Source organism: Patagioenas fasciata, chromosome 4 (assembly GCF_037038585.1).
Source record: "Patagioenas fasciata isolate bPatFas1 chromosome 4, bPatFas1.hap1, whole genome shotgun sequence".
Lineage (NCBI taxonomy): Eukaryota > Metazoa > Chordata > Aves > Columbiformes > Columbidae > Patagioenas > Patagioenas fasciata.
Window position 1 is genome coordinate 38913137 of NC_092523.1, and position 13677 is coordinate 38926813.

General features: G+C 38.0%; 1 protein-coding gene across 5 annotated transcripts in view; it reads left to right on the forward strand.

The window, feature by feature from the left end:
* The first annotated feature begins 3764 nt into the window (after nucleotides 1-3764).
* The window catches only part of HPGD (15-hydroxyprostaglandin dehydrogenase), a 28267-nt gene continuing 18354 nt past the window's right edge, over nucleotides 3765-13677 (forward strand). For 3 of the 5 annotated variants that reach the window (XM_071807693.1, XM_071807695.1, XM_071807694.1), the window contains exons 1-3: nucleotides 3765-3962; nucleotides 4115-4238; nucleotides 8216-8322. In XM_071807693.1, the coding sequence (XP_071663794.1) occupies nucleotides 3870-3962; nucleotides 4115-4238; nucleotides 8216-8322 (324 nt within the window). In that variant the 5' untranslated portion in view covers nucleotides 3765-3869. The remainder of the gene's footprint in view (nucleotides 3963-4114; nucleotides 4239-8215; nucleotides 8323-13677) is intronic. The other 2 variants (XM_071807696.1, XM_065837603.2) reach the window with 2 other exon arrangements.

The window sequence follows — 13677 nt, forward strand, 5'->3', positions numbered from 1 at the left end:
CATTGCTTTGAGTTTGTTTGCTACCTTTGTTTTGTTTCTTTAAAAGCATTAAGTATCTAAGGTGAAACACCAGCAGCTTATTGTTCCCCCATTATTTGACCTATGTCCAGGACAATGGATTAAAACCTTTACCATGGTGATGCCTAAGAGGCAGGCTGTGATAATGTTGAGCATGACATTAAGATTTTAATCAAGGAAAGGCATGTTGGAGAGCTAGAAAGCCTCTCCTAATAGGTATCCAAGACTGGATTCCTATATCCCCTTGTTCTTAGCTTCCTAGGCAGCTATTTCCTACCCTTTTTTGCCAGATAGTTTCCACTAGGTAGTTTTCTTAACTCCGAAACCTTTCTTTCAGTCATAGCGGATGTTTCCAAAGCAACAGGATGATCTCTAACTCTTAGCATTCCTTCTTCTCTAATACCAAAGGAAATCTAAAATACAGTCATCATCTCTCTCACCTCTCATTTACTGTAACAACCTCCCACGTGCTCTGACAAATCTTTTCACAAAAACTGGATACTTTCTAGGCATTCTTACAAATCAGGAAATTGCACTGCACAAGTTTCTTATTTCTCTATGAATGTCTCCAATAACTTACCTTTTCTACTTGATAAAGCAAAGTGATCAGGTCTTTATTATCCTCCTTTTGCTACTAAACCAAGCCTTTTTGTTCTCATATACCTCTAAGGTATTAACTTCCATTTCTATTCTGTCAATGCTACTAAATTCGATTGCTATTTCTCATATTTCAGAAAAAGCACACTATGTTTTCTCCTATCCTGCCTGCTATTTTTGAAAATACAGACAACCACAGAGCTGTTTGTTCTAGTGTCTTTTTCCAAATCTCACCATGGGAGTCTTGATACCTTGAACAACACATGCAGTATGAGCTCTAGTAATAGATTTTCCATAACTATTTTCTTATACTCTGCTTTGATGGATCCTCTTATTTTCCCCAAGTACATCACGTTTTTGTCCAGGTACTGCAGTTGTCCTGGATCAGCAAAATAATCTAGCCACTGACCCAGCATGGGCTGACATGATGTTGTGGTGTAAAAATGTGTTTTGGAAAATTTCTGAGCCTGTTGTTCATTCAGTTTCTTGCCCTCTAAGCTAGTTTGACATTTCTGGCAGCTAGTCTATCTGTCTTGCATTATTTTGTATACAGAGCCAGGTATAATATCTGAAATAAAACATAGCTGTATAACCTAATCTTTTTATGCAGTAATTGCTGCCTTTCTAATTTACTGCATACAGAGAGATCATACAGAAATCACATTATGAAAAAAATTCTTAGACATGAAAAACTGTTTTATATTTACTGAACACTTCAGTTTCTTGTTAAGGAAGGTTTGGTAATACCACATGAAGTATGTGACCTGAAATCTGTGTTTTAATTATCCCATGCAAAGGAAGATATTTGGGGCATTTCTCTAGCTTTGTTTTCCACCCATTGTTCTCAGTAGAAGTTGAGGAAATGCACTAAACTACATAACAAAGTACACATGCTTCAGTAACTGTGTTTGAATGCTCTCCTAAATTAATTGCCTGATAATCCATTCACAGGTGTGAGACTGAATATGGGGTTTTCATAGCAACTTGAATAACACCTTGCAGAGTATGAAGCAAAACTGTTTTTGAATGAACAGGATGATGTATGTCTGAGAGATCATACCTCTTCCTCCCACCACCTGGAAGTCTCTTAAAACGGCCTGGGAGTCTCTTTGCACTTTGAAAAGAGTCCATTCAGCCAACAAAACAAGAGTTAGAGACCCTGGGTTAGCTTATCACAATACTTCTAAATGATTTCAACCTATGATATTCAGAATCATATTCAACCAAGCTGATCTTTGGGACATAGATTCATAAGATTTGTTTTACAGAAACACTGAGATCTTAAAGCATTCCAGCATTTCTGGAGATTCCAGATTGTTCTTAACATTTCTGCCAAGTTATCAACAATTTAGAAAACAGTTGCCAAAGATCATTCCAACTACACCTGTCTGGAAGCACAGAGGGGTTTATCGATCTTTTCCTCTGCATAGCACTTCTAAAAAATATTAATAGGTTGTGGAAATGAAGGCCATGACAGATGTTGATCATAATTTGGCCAAAGTTTGAGGGGGGGAATTTGTCAGGATTGGGCTGAGGGTGAAAGACTCCACTGTGACACTATTGTTAGGTCCCTGTGTGGTAATACTGTTCTCATGATGTGCCTTTGACCTGGCACTGTGCTTGCCTCTCAACAGCTCAGGGAAGCTGGCTCAGCTGGTTGGGAAAGAACTCATTAAGCATGGCAGTTTAGGTGGCACAAATTTCACAGCTCCAAAGCAATCTGGAGCCCTCCCAGAAGCACAGGTATCATATTCAAACAAATCACTAATCCCAGGGCCAGCTCTGACTGCTTTTATGAAGTACTGTGAATCATGATCTTTAGGAAAATTAAATGGCTGCTATCCAGTTTAGCAGCTGGATTATATTAGTTCGCATTTTTACGGACAAAGGTTATAATAACAAGATCTCGTGTTACTTAATTTACTCAATTAGGTAACGTAGTTACCTTAATGGTGCTGTAACAGTTTGCTGGTGTTAGGAGCAATATAATTTGTTTCTTCTAGGTAATACCAAAGAAGGGAATTCCACACTTGAAGGCAGACTAGTAGAAAACAAGCAACTGGGATAAGAAGACAAGGCAAAACAGGCACACTGTTACTACAAAGCAAGAAAAAAATGACAACAGACATTAACAACAGAGATGAAGTCTGAGTCAGAGTACTTCAGGGCCTTGAAAACACAAGCAAAAAGTTTAAACCTGATACACCAGGCAAAAAAACAAAATACAAACACAAGTATGTGTCTTAATACAGGCACATATGTGATATACATGTGTTTATAGAGCTTAGGACTGGAACAATGGATTTTTCTCATCTACCCAACACTCCACAACATTGTATATTCTATGGGAAAACATTTATTAATCTCTAGCAACAGGTTAACGAACAAGAAAATTGATTCCAGCTATAGATCATTAAGGTTGCTCTTAGCTCTACTGTATGGGGATATATCTTAGTATTGATAAATTTTAGTTGCCTATATGTGACAGAATTTGGCTTATAGACTGTGAAAGCGGATAAACATTAAGACACAAGCTATGTTATCCACTGACCTGAAAAACTCTAGAAAGCAGTTATTGTGATATGTCTAATATACATTATGTTTAATTGTTGCTTTTTCATACAGATTCTACTTACTGGCAGAATGAGAGAGAGAAGGCTGGTGGGGTATTCTGAAACATGAAAAAGGCTCTATATTTGGTTTTTTTTCTGAGCCTGAACTTTTTTTCAATTTCTCACCCCGCTGCTCACACAGCTTGGGCCAAGCAAAACGCACAAAGCCTTGGGAGCTGCCAAGAGCCCTTATCAAAGTTTGTAGCGGCTTCTCACGCGATTTATGGAGGCGCAAAGACTCTTCCTCCCCTCTGAGGGGAGCTGTACCTGCCCCGGGACCCCTTCCCTGGGGGCCGCTGGAAGAGGGCCGGTCCTCACCAGGAAGCCTGGGGGGGTCTGAAGAGGGGATGAAGCTGGTGTCCTCGCTGGCCCTTGTTCGCTGCGGTTCGTCCAGGCACTTGGGATAACGATTTAGTGACCTACTCCGCCCCTGCTCCCCCCACCCAGGCGGCTCCGGGAGGCTCTCGGGCACAGGAGAGGGGAGCGGGGGGAAATGAGCCGCGGCGGCGGCAGGAGGAGGAGGGAAGGAGGGAGGGCAAGAGGGAGGGAGCGAAGGAAGGAGGGAGGAAACCGGGCAGGTGACACCGCGCTAGGTTGCTCTGGCTCGGCGGGCGAGGGGCTGGCGGCAGCAGCGCGGCCACCATGCATGTCAATGGGAAGGTGGCTCTGGTCACTGGTGGGGCCCAGGGCATCGGTAGGGCTTTCGTCCAGGCGCTGCTGGGCAAGGGCGCGAAGGTAAGCCCGAGAAGTGCCCCCTCCGTCTCCCGCCTCTCCCCTCCAACCCCTGCCCGCCGGCGCGGGGCGGCGGCAGTCCCCTGGGCTCGGCTCGGGAGCCGTCCGTCTGTCTGTCCCTCCGCCTCTCAGCCTCTCCCTCTCTCCCCGTCCAGGTAGCCCTGCTGGACCGCAACTCCGAGGCCGGGCAGGAGAGCAAGGCAGCCCTGGACGAGCAGTTCGAAGGGCAGAGGACGGTGTTCATCCAGTGCGACGTTACGGACCAGGAGCAGCTGAGAGGTAAGAAGGAAACGGCCAGCGCTGAGCTCCGGCTTAACATGCAGCAACCTGAGCGAGCCCGGGCTGCTGCACCAATACGTGTGCAATTAAGGTTTCTGGAGGACAGCCTACTCCCAACCGCTTCTGACAGTGACTCAAAAAGGATTTGTTTCTGAACCTGCAGATGTGAAATGTTACTACCAGCATGTGTCTATTTTGCCGCGTTACTTGGCACATCGTAAAGAAAAGGCAAAGAAATAATTTCCATTGAGTGCTGTGTGTTATATTTTTGCATGAAAGCCTCTGCAGAAGATAATTGTTGTTTCATGAGTAATATATATAAACTTTAAAACACGGACTTGCTTTTTATGAGGTTTCAGTGCAGATTCCAAGTTGCGTTCTCTCAGCACAGGAGTAATAAATTCTGCTCTGGGTTGCAGTGCTCTTTCCATACAGCACACATACTTTCAACGTGTGCTGCTGTCGCTGAAAGCAGAATTGGGAAAAGATGGCACACTGCTTGATCGCATTGTTAACGATAGGCTGATAACATTTTGCGCACATTTTGCAGATGCAGAGAATGGCAAGGAGGTTCCTTTGTGTATGATTTGCATTAATGTTCCCTACTGAGTTCTTAGAGTATTGTATAATGTTGATGTACCCTTCACAATATTTCTTAGCCAGCACATCACTTCATCGAAGTTTCATTATTAAAGAGATATGTTCTCTTTCATAGGTAGTGACTCCAGTTCAGATTTGGACATTACTTTTGTCAGTGCCCTTTTCCCAGATTCATTTACGTCAGGCTGGATGTGGACATTTTTAATTCTGCTTTTATTCACAACACTTTACTGACCACTTTCTCAACAGTGGTGGTTGAGCATATCCATTTCTCTTTCAGAAAACATGGCAGCTAGTCCAGAATTCAGCAACGTTGTTCACTGCTCTGAGCTAGCATGATTATGCTTAATTTCAAACATTTACATTGTCTGTCTGTAAGTGAGATGCTGGACTTTAAATATGAGAATTGCTCTGATCAGCAAACAAAGATTTTATCAGCTAGGTTGATTATTGACTTTTTCTCCAAGCGGGAAGAGTAACCTGGGAGTGAGAAAAAGCATCCAAGGGGTAGAAATAGCATGTGCTGCAACTTGAGTGTCACCCCAGTGTGCTTTCCTCCTCTCTTCAGTGACAGGCTAGGTGTGGAACTGGAGTGAGCAGGACTGGGCAGCAAGGGAGGTTTTTGAACCAGGTTCATAGGAAAAGAGCAATTTGAGTAGGATCAGAATAGGCTCTCACCAGGAGTAAGAATGGGAAGCTGCTGCTTATGCTTCTCTGATACTGCATTATTCATGCTGCAGGTTTCTTAGCATAAATTTGCAATTATGTCTTACAATCCTTTGAGGTTTGTGGGATATTTTTTTGTGTTTTGTTGTTGTGGTGGTGTTTTGTTGTTTTTTGTTTGTTTGTTTGTTTGTTTTTTTCTTTTTCTGCTTTATTTTCCTATTTTTTTCACTTGTAATTGCAAGCTACCACTTCATAAACTTAGATTAATTTCACTCCTAGTGTTTAAAGTTCTTAGTGGATATGTCAAGTCCTGTACTTGCTTTTTACATTAAAGGTCATGGGCGTGAAGTTCCTCTTATTTTAACTTTAGCCTTTTTGATATGAAATAAGTCACAGTCCTAGAACTACTATCTGTAGGTACATAAAGCTTATGAGTAGGAAATCGGCTGCTTAATATACTTTTGTGTCTTGCCTGTGCTTTTTTTTCTCTGGTAGCTCTTTCACACAGTCCTCCACAAAAACCTATCTTGTCCCACTTTTGAAAAATCACCATACGTTTACTTTTGCTTTTCATGAATATTTAGGAAGCTAACATATAACTGTTGTTTATACTTACTTTCAACTTATTTTCTTACCTTTTCTTTAAAATGAATCCTTCTCTTAATTTTTCATTTTTCTTCATTCAATTTTTTATGATCATCTGCTTTTAATTTTTATTATTCCATAAGCACTAACAGGTGTGTAATGTAAACACAGAATTATTCTACATTCAAAAAGGGAAGAACAAGTCAGTTTACACTCTGTGGGTGATAAATTTACTAATAATTTATAATGAGATTCTTCTTTTTGTGGGTAGGTAACATGTGGGATTACTGTAGGGAGGTAAACTTTTACCAGAAATATTCCAAATTTGGTAATCATTCTATTTTAACATAGATATGCAAATAGCTGAAAAGCTTTTAGCTCTTTTCTCAATATGTAAACTAGAAAACTACAATTAGTCAGGACTGTGTGAATTTCATAAACAAATAATCGGCAAAAATATGGTGGTTTTTGAAGGCAAAAGATTCGAATAAGGTTGGTGAAAGATGCTACTTAGAGAAGGCTTAGAAGAGGACTGGAGAGTGAGCTTCTGAATTGTGGAAGCTAATTGAGGACCCAAATTGTATTTATTTTGCTCATTGAAACTCAGGTAAATAATCAGTTCTGCTCCTAATAAAGCCAAAGGTTTTCATTTGCACTTGCTGATGCAGAATTGGAATGATGAGAAGTGACTGAAGAGTTAAGTTGAGAAACCAGAGAATGAATTAGCAACAAACATAACAAAAGCCAAAAAGGCAGATGGCCAAAAATAATGGCTTCACTAATATTAAAATAAAATTTTAATATGGAATAAGAATATTAGAAAAATCTGTACAATAGAGGTAGTTGGACAAATAAAACCTTTCCCATCAGCTGCCCAGCTCTTGTTCTGATGACAAGATGATGATTGTGATGGACCTACAGCATTCAGGCAAAGAAAAGGCTGTAACAGTACCGACCATCTGGTGCAAGAAAAAAAAAAAAGTCTAAACCCCTGCAACTGCTGCAAAAAAAAAGGTAGATATCTCAAAGCTGCTGCTATGCTCCTGATTGGCACTAATAGCCGAAGACTAAAGATCAGAGAATTATGGTGGTCCTGGGATCACTTTTTGGTGAAGTGGTTTCATTAAGTCCTGTCAAGCATAATTTCAGTGTACCCAAAATACTCTAGATTTTCAGTCAGTCAAGAAACAATGTTTTTTAAAATAATATTGGGGGGTGGTATCTTGGTTTACATTACAATAAATATTTAATGAGGAGGAACAATATTTGGAGGGAAAAACAAACAAGCTATATATATGTCAGATAACATCTGCAGTCATGGAAACTCTTAGTCTGGAATGAACATCTGGAGGTCATCTCATCCAACTATCCTGTCAAAGCAGAGCCAGCTTAGATGAGTTGGCTCATCACTATGACATCATCATGATTTTCCATACACATCTTTTATCTTAGTTAGAACACTGTCACCTGGGAGAACACAATGTCATTGTGGAAGTTTTCCAGTTCTTTATTTTGAAATTCTTTGGAAGACAAGACACTGTTTTTATCAACAGAAGGAGAAAGATTTGAATTTGAGAAACACATTATTAAAGTTACCTGACAAGTAAGATGTATAACAATTTATTCACAAATGGATAAATTTAAACAAGACTTATGATGAATTATTTGTAGTTGAAAGATTTGTGTTAGTCATATCACTGAATAAGAACTGAGTTCTTAGGTTAAAATCTGAAAATTGTTCTGAACACATGAGGCTTTTAATTCTAATTTAAAATAGATGGTGCTAAATCTTGAATTCACCACCTATATCACACTGTTACAAATTAAGCTATGAATGATAAATATATATAGTTAGGGTGCCAAACATCCTGTTTAATGCAAAATGTATAGGTATTAAGAACTTTCATTATCAGGCATTATAAAACTAAATTAAAAGGTGACTATTGTATCTTAATCCTTTCAGTTTTCCTGAATATGTATAATATTGGTGAATGGTTAGATAAAGAATTTAATTTCAAGTTGCTCGTTAGTGGTTAAAACAGTGAAGACATTTTGGTATACTAATAAAATTTGTATGCATGCATTCTATTTTTATATCTTACTTTCACCCTTGGCTCTTACTATAGGTGCTTTCAAAAAAGTAATTGAGCATTTTGGAAGGCTGGATATTGTGGTTAATAATGCTGGAGTGAACAATGAGAAGGACTGGGAAAGCACCATACAAATTAACTTGGTAAGCATTATCTCCTTTCAAAAGTTCATACTTCAAAATTTAATGTTGTAACACACTTAACAGCCCTTGGCTTTTCAGTGTGTGCCATGTGACAGCAAGTGAATCACTGGTTTGGTAAACACAGCTATTGAAACAATAACCATGTAACTGCATATGTACTGACCAATCAACGTGTGTATGTGCTGCATCCTTTAAGTTGTGTAGAGGTACTTGGGTTAGCACCAGACAACATTCTCTTTCTACAAAACCCAATGCAATCCCAGGTAAGTGTAACAATTTGGCACCCAAAGCAGTAGAACTGCATCTACAGGAGACCAGTCTGTTCATATGAATGTTCTAGAACATTTTAGTTAGTTGTGAGGCTCAGCTGGCCTGCATTAGAGAGTAAGGTATAATTTATTGGTATTACAAGAGAACTTGTTCAACCAAGACCTCCACATGTCCTTCATCAATGAAGCGGGTACATTTAATGTAGGCCATTTCACCACCATCACTGATAGAAGCACACCACTTCAGAGCACTTACTTGCTAAAACCCAGTACATTCAACAAGCCTGTAAAATCTATTTTCAAGCAGACTATTACCACTTCTTTATTATCTGGTATCTCTGGATGAGACCACAATATGTTTCTCAGTGAAATTTAATTTAGAGTACACTGTTAGGAGATCTAAACTCCAAAGAAAAGACGAACTTTCTGGGCTAATAAAATTCTGACCAGCTTGTATTTTACCACCTGTGAAATTCTAATTCAATGGTGATTCAGCAAGTCACCCCTATGACCATACTTACAAAGTTTTATAATCTAAATTTGCAAAGAAAGTAGCAAAAGGAAGCCTGGAAGACTGCAGTGTGGAGTTTTCTTCAATCTGTTGTTTGGAATTTGTCAATGTGACAAATAAGCTCAAAATAAGAGAAGTAGAGGCTTGTTTTTGTCAAAAGTTTTAAGGACAAAGGTACCCGAGTCTTTGAATTCTAACATCTCCATGAAAACAAATTAACAAAAAAATGTCAGCACAAGTAACACAAGCTATACATGAGGCATGGTATAGAAAAATTGATGGGAAAATATGTATTTGAAATAAAAAACTGATTTAATAATACATTTTTCTGATCTTTTATATCTGTCCAAAGTCAAATTTGCTTATTCTTGGAAGAGACTGAACTGAGACCACAGATGAAAATTTCCACAATAAGATAAATATATTTGTTCAATTTCCCTTTCTTTTCTTTACATCTTCTTTAAGATTTATCTACACATATTTTTTCCTCCCTCTTTCATTTCTAAAGTACTCTGGCAAATTAGACATCAGGAAACTTCATATTGTGAAGTAACAGCGAGTGTGATGTCCTCAGTGCTATGTATCATCAATGTTTATTAATGCAGATCAGTTGAATTTGAAATAAGACTTTACCTGTACTCTAGATGAGTTCTCTCTCTTTATATTTGTGCCTGGTTTAACACAGGATATAAATTACTGTAGGCAGCCATCCACCTGTCAAATTTGCAGGCACAGATACTTAGTCATCACCAGAAAAACAGAAGTCCATGTGAGAAACACATATGTCTGTGATTCACATTTAAATTGAGCTCAAAAAATGAAGGCATTTCTGATAAGAAAATCTTGAAGATATTTGAAGTCCAGGTAAATAACTTAAAGTGATGTCCAAACAATTTTTCAATGCCAAGATATTTAAAGCAATAGAAAGCAATAGAAAAACTGGAATCCAAGTCTTACAAATCTATGAAGCCACTGCTCCTAAAAACTAAAAAAGAAAAAAAAAAGAGGATGATTATATAGTTAATACAAAACATGTATGAAATACATGGTTTTAAAATGTCTCTCTTTCCTCAACATAGAACATTTACGTATCCCTTGTATTATCCCCAACAAACAGGAGTAACTTCTATGGCTACACATCTTGATAAACATTATGCAAGTATTTTCTACTTAAAAAAACAAAACAAAACAAAAATAAACAAACAAACAACAAAACAAAACAAAAACAAAAAAACCCACCTTTACTTGCCAGTCCTTAATTTACTGATATCGTTTATATATTGATGCAACAAATATTCCCTGCCCCAGTTTAAAGTACAAAGTGCAAAAGTAGAGCGGTACAGAACAAGATAAATCAAAACAAACACATATGGGGTGTGTTCTTTATGGCTGAAACATTCACAGAACTGACTGGTCTTTGGGAACACTTACAAAGGAAGGCAAGGAAATTCACTGACAACACTGCCTGAGAAACCATAAGGAACAGAAATGAAGAAGCAGGTTCAAAGAGTGGAACTTAATTCAGAAGGAAAAGGAGGGAATAAAATGCAATTCCTACTTGTATCCACTACAGTTTCCTGAGACTGAGAAAAGACAGCTGATAAATATGGCAGGGGGGAAGTATCATCTCCTAAAAAGATATTTCTATTGCAGTGCTTTCCACCGTTTCACTGTATTTTGTGCTAAACAACATCCACCTTTTTATTACTTTATTAATATTTCTATTAACTTTTGTAGTTAAGTATTCCAGCAATGCCATCCATTCCTCACCTCAAAACTCCAAAGCTGATAGTGTTGACTTTATCAACATCAGGTTAATCCATAGCAGCTTCAACTACTCATAGTTATACAAAGGTGCACTCATGTTATTACGGTATTATGGTACACAAAAAAGAAAAGATATTGGCAACCATACAGGAGTTTCGTTTTAAATGGATATTACCTGTGTAGTTTCAGAGTCTACCACACACACATACCCATGCACAGAATAGCACAAGGATATATGACACATACATTCTTAACAAGAGTCCCACCTACAGTCCTGCAGCATGACAAGAACAATGTTTCTTGTATCCAGCTTCATAAGAACTTGTGCCTGAAGAATCCAAAAAATCTGACTTTCTTCTCTTTGAGTCCCCACATTTTTATGAGCCTGGAATACATGTTAGATAAAAATGATTGGATGTTTTAAGAAGCTTCCTTAGTTTTATCTTGTGTTGATGATGTGGGCTTTCTGGAACCACTGTAATTATAGTCCCTGCTATAGTGAAAGTATCTTCTATCTTTACAAATCCACTTAGCACATTTTACACAAAGAGAATCCCAAAATTTACTCAGAGGTTCCTTTTATATGTTTGTATCAGAGGTTTCTGAAAACTGACATAGGTTGCAATATACAGTTAAATGTAGGAGTACTGGTATCACATACACTTACATTTTAAATATTGCCTGAATCAAAAGGACAGAAGCACTTTACATAACAATTTGACTAAGCACTTGACATAGCAATTTTCTTAAGCCAACAAATTAATTATTTTGTAGGTATTTTTAAACCAATTTCCAAAACAAAATTAAATACACTCATTAAAGAATTTGACAGAAAAATCACTCTTCTCTCCTGTTTATGTGATGATTTTGCACATTTTAACACATTATTCTGGCAAAAAATTAAATTGTAGGCCATAACTTGGGCATCTCAAAAACAAACAAACAAATGTAACCCACAACAACAGAAAAAACACAATAACAACAAAAAACCCCACACAGTCATAAGGGATCCAATTATTTAAATGTTGTTGCCAAAGAAACAGAATTGAAATACAGACATAAAATTTGTTCAGGTGCATGACAGTCTCATCCTTCAGTACCAGGCAAAATGTGACAGTACTCAACAGTTCCAAATTTTTGCATTTTTCATGGGTTTGAATAATTTATTTCCATAAATGACAAAGGTAACAAGTTTCTCTGAATTTAGAAAACTCTTTTTCTAATATGAAGTCTACCTAACTCAGGGTTTGTCCCTGCAAAATACTTAGATTGATACTACAGAGAAAAGAATGCAACACTGTATATATATGTGTGGTTCTGTTCAATATAGCTTTTGGTGAAACAAATGTTCCAGCAACTAGCAAACTTTGGAAAATCAACTCATCAGTAAGGAACTATTCCTCAAAAGGACAACTAATGTCTCAGCAGAAACCGGAAGGGTAACTAGGCAAACTTCAGAAATGATTCATTTTATTTGTTTTTGGGACAAAGATTTCATGATCATCACAAGGTTGTTCCATTGCACAAGCCATGAAGCAGATGCCTTGGGAGTATGCTGCAACCTACTTCTGGTCCATACACCTTGCTCTCCTTTCCCAGTGTACCAGAAGAAATGACAAGGACTAAACTTTCATCCCAAAATAATGTTACCAGGATACATAGCTGGATTCAGCGCCTGGGAATTGCTACCAGGTCCCACAGCACAGAGAGGGGCAAGCACTGTTTCTTTATGCAACCAACAGAGAAAGAAAACAAAACAAACAGTACTATCTGTAGAAGACAAAATAGCAGAGGTAACTAGTTTACCAAGTTTGCATTCTAAGACAACCAGAAATACACCAACTCTGCTGTTCAATGGCTTAGCTGCTTATTCTTCAGCATAATTCAATGTCAGAAAGAGGACTGACTGCCTAGGAAGAGATGTGGCCACCAAAAAGTGAGAAATACCACTTACCTTGAAATAAGTGGAACAAGGGCCAATCCTCTAAATGCATAAAGAAACCTGTAAGTATAACTATAATTATTTTTGTTGTTCATATTGCACTAGAAAGGACACAGACTTACCTTAATTGCACAGCAAGCCATTGAACTTCTTAGCTTACACTTTTAAAGTAACCAGTGTTGAAGTATAATGAAAAGCAAATTTCTTTGAACTAAGACCGACTTAAGACCAGCTATGCAAAATACAATACTATTCCTGTGTCCTTCAGGAATATGGGGAGGGGAAAGTAAAGAAGACTGCACAGTAAATAACTAAAATATAGTATATCACTCCCACATTGTACAAAAGCTACTGATTTCTAGAAAATGAACAAATCCTGCTGCACATACCTTTATGCCTCTCCCTCCTGAGGATTCTTGTTTTCCACAGTTTGAGATGGAAATTCAAACTCAAGATCTTGCAATTTCTTTTCATATAGCAAGTAAACTAACCTATACATAGGACTGCCAAAGGACTTGCGTGCTTGCTACAACCTGTTTGCTTCCTAGAAAATCTGCATTAAAAAAAAAATCAGTCCCACCTTCCTGACCAACAGTAAAATCCTATAATTTTCCACAGATATCACTGGCAGCACTTAGTTTCAGACTTTTGAAGTTCATCTTTCACAGTTCATAAAGCACTTTGAAATGTTTCCTTATAGATAGCCATCAATTTACAACATCACAGTATGAAAGTCAAATGATCTTGTGTCAAATTCCAGCTCTGTGCTAACCTGCTTTATGAAACCACAAGTCAATGGCTCTTTCATTTATTTTTTGTTCAGAATCCCTAGCACTGAACTAGATCAGCTCAGAAACCTACATACA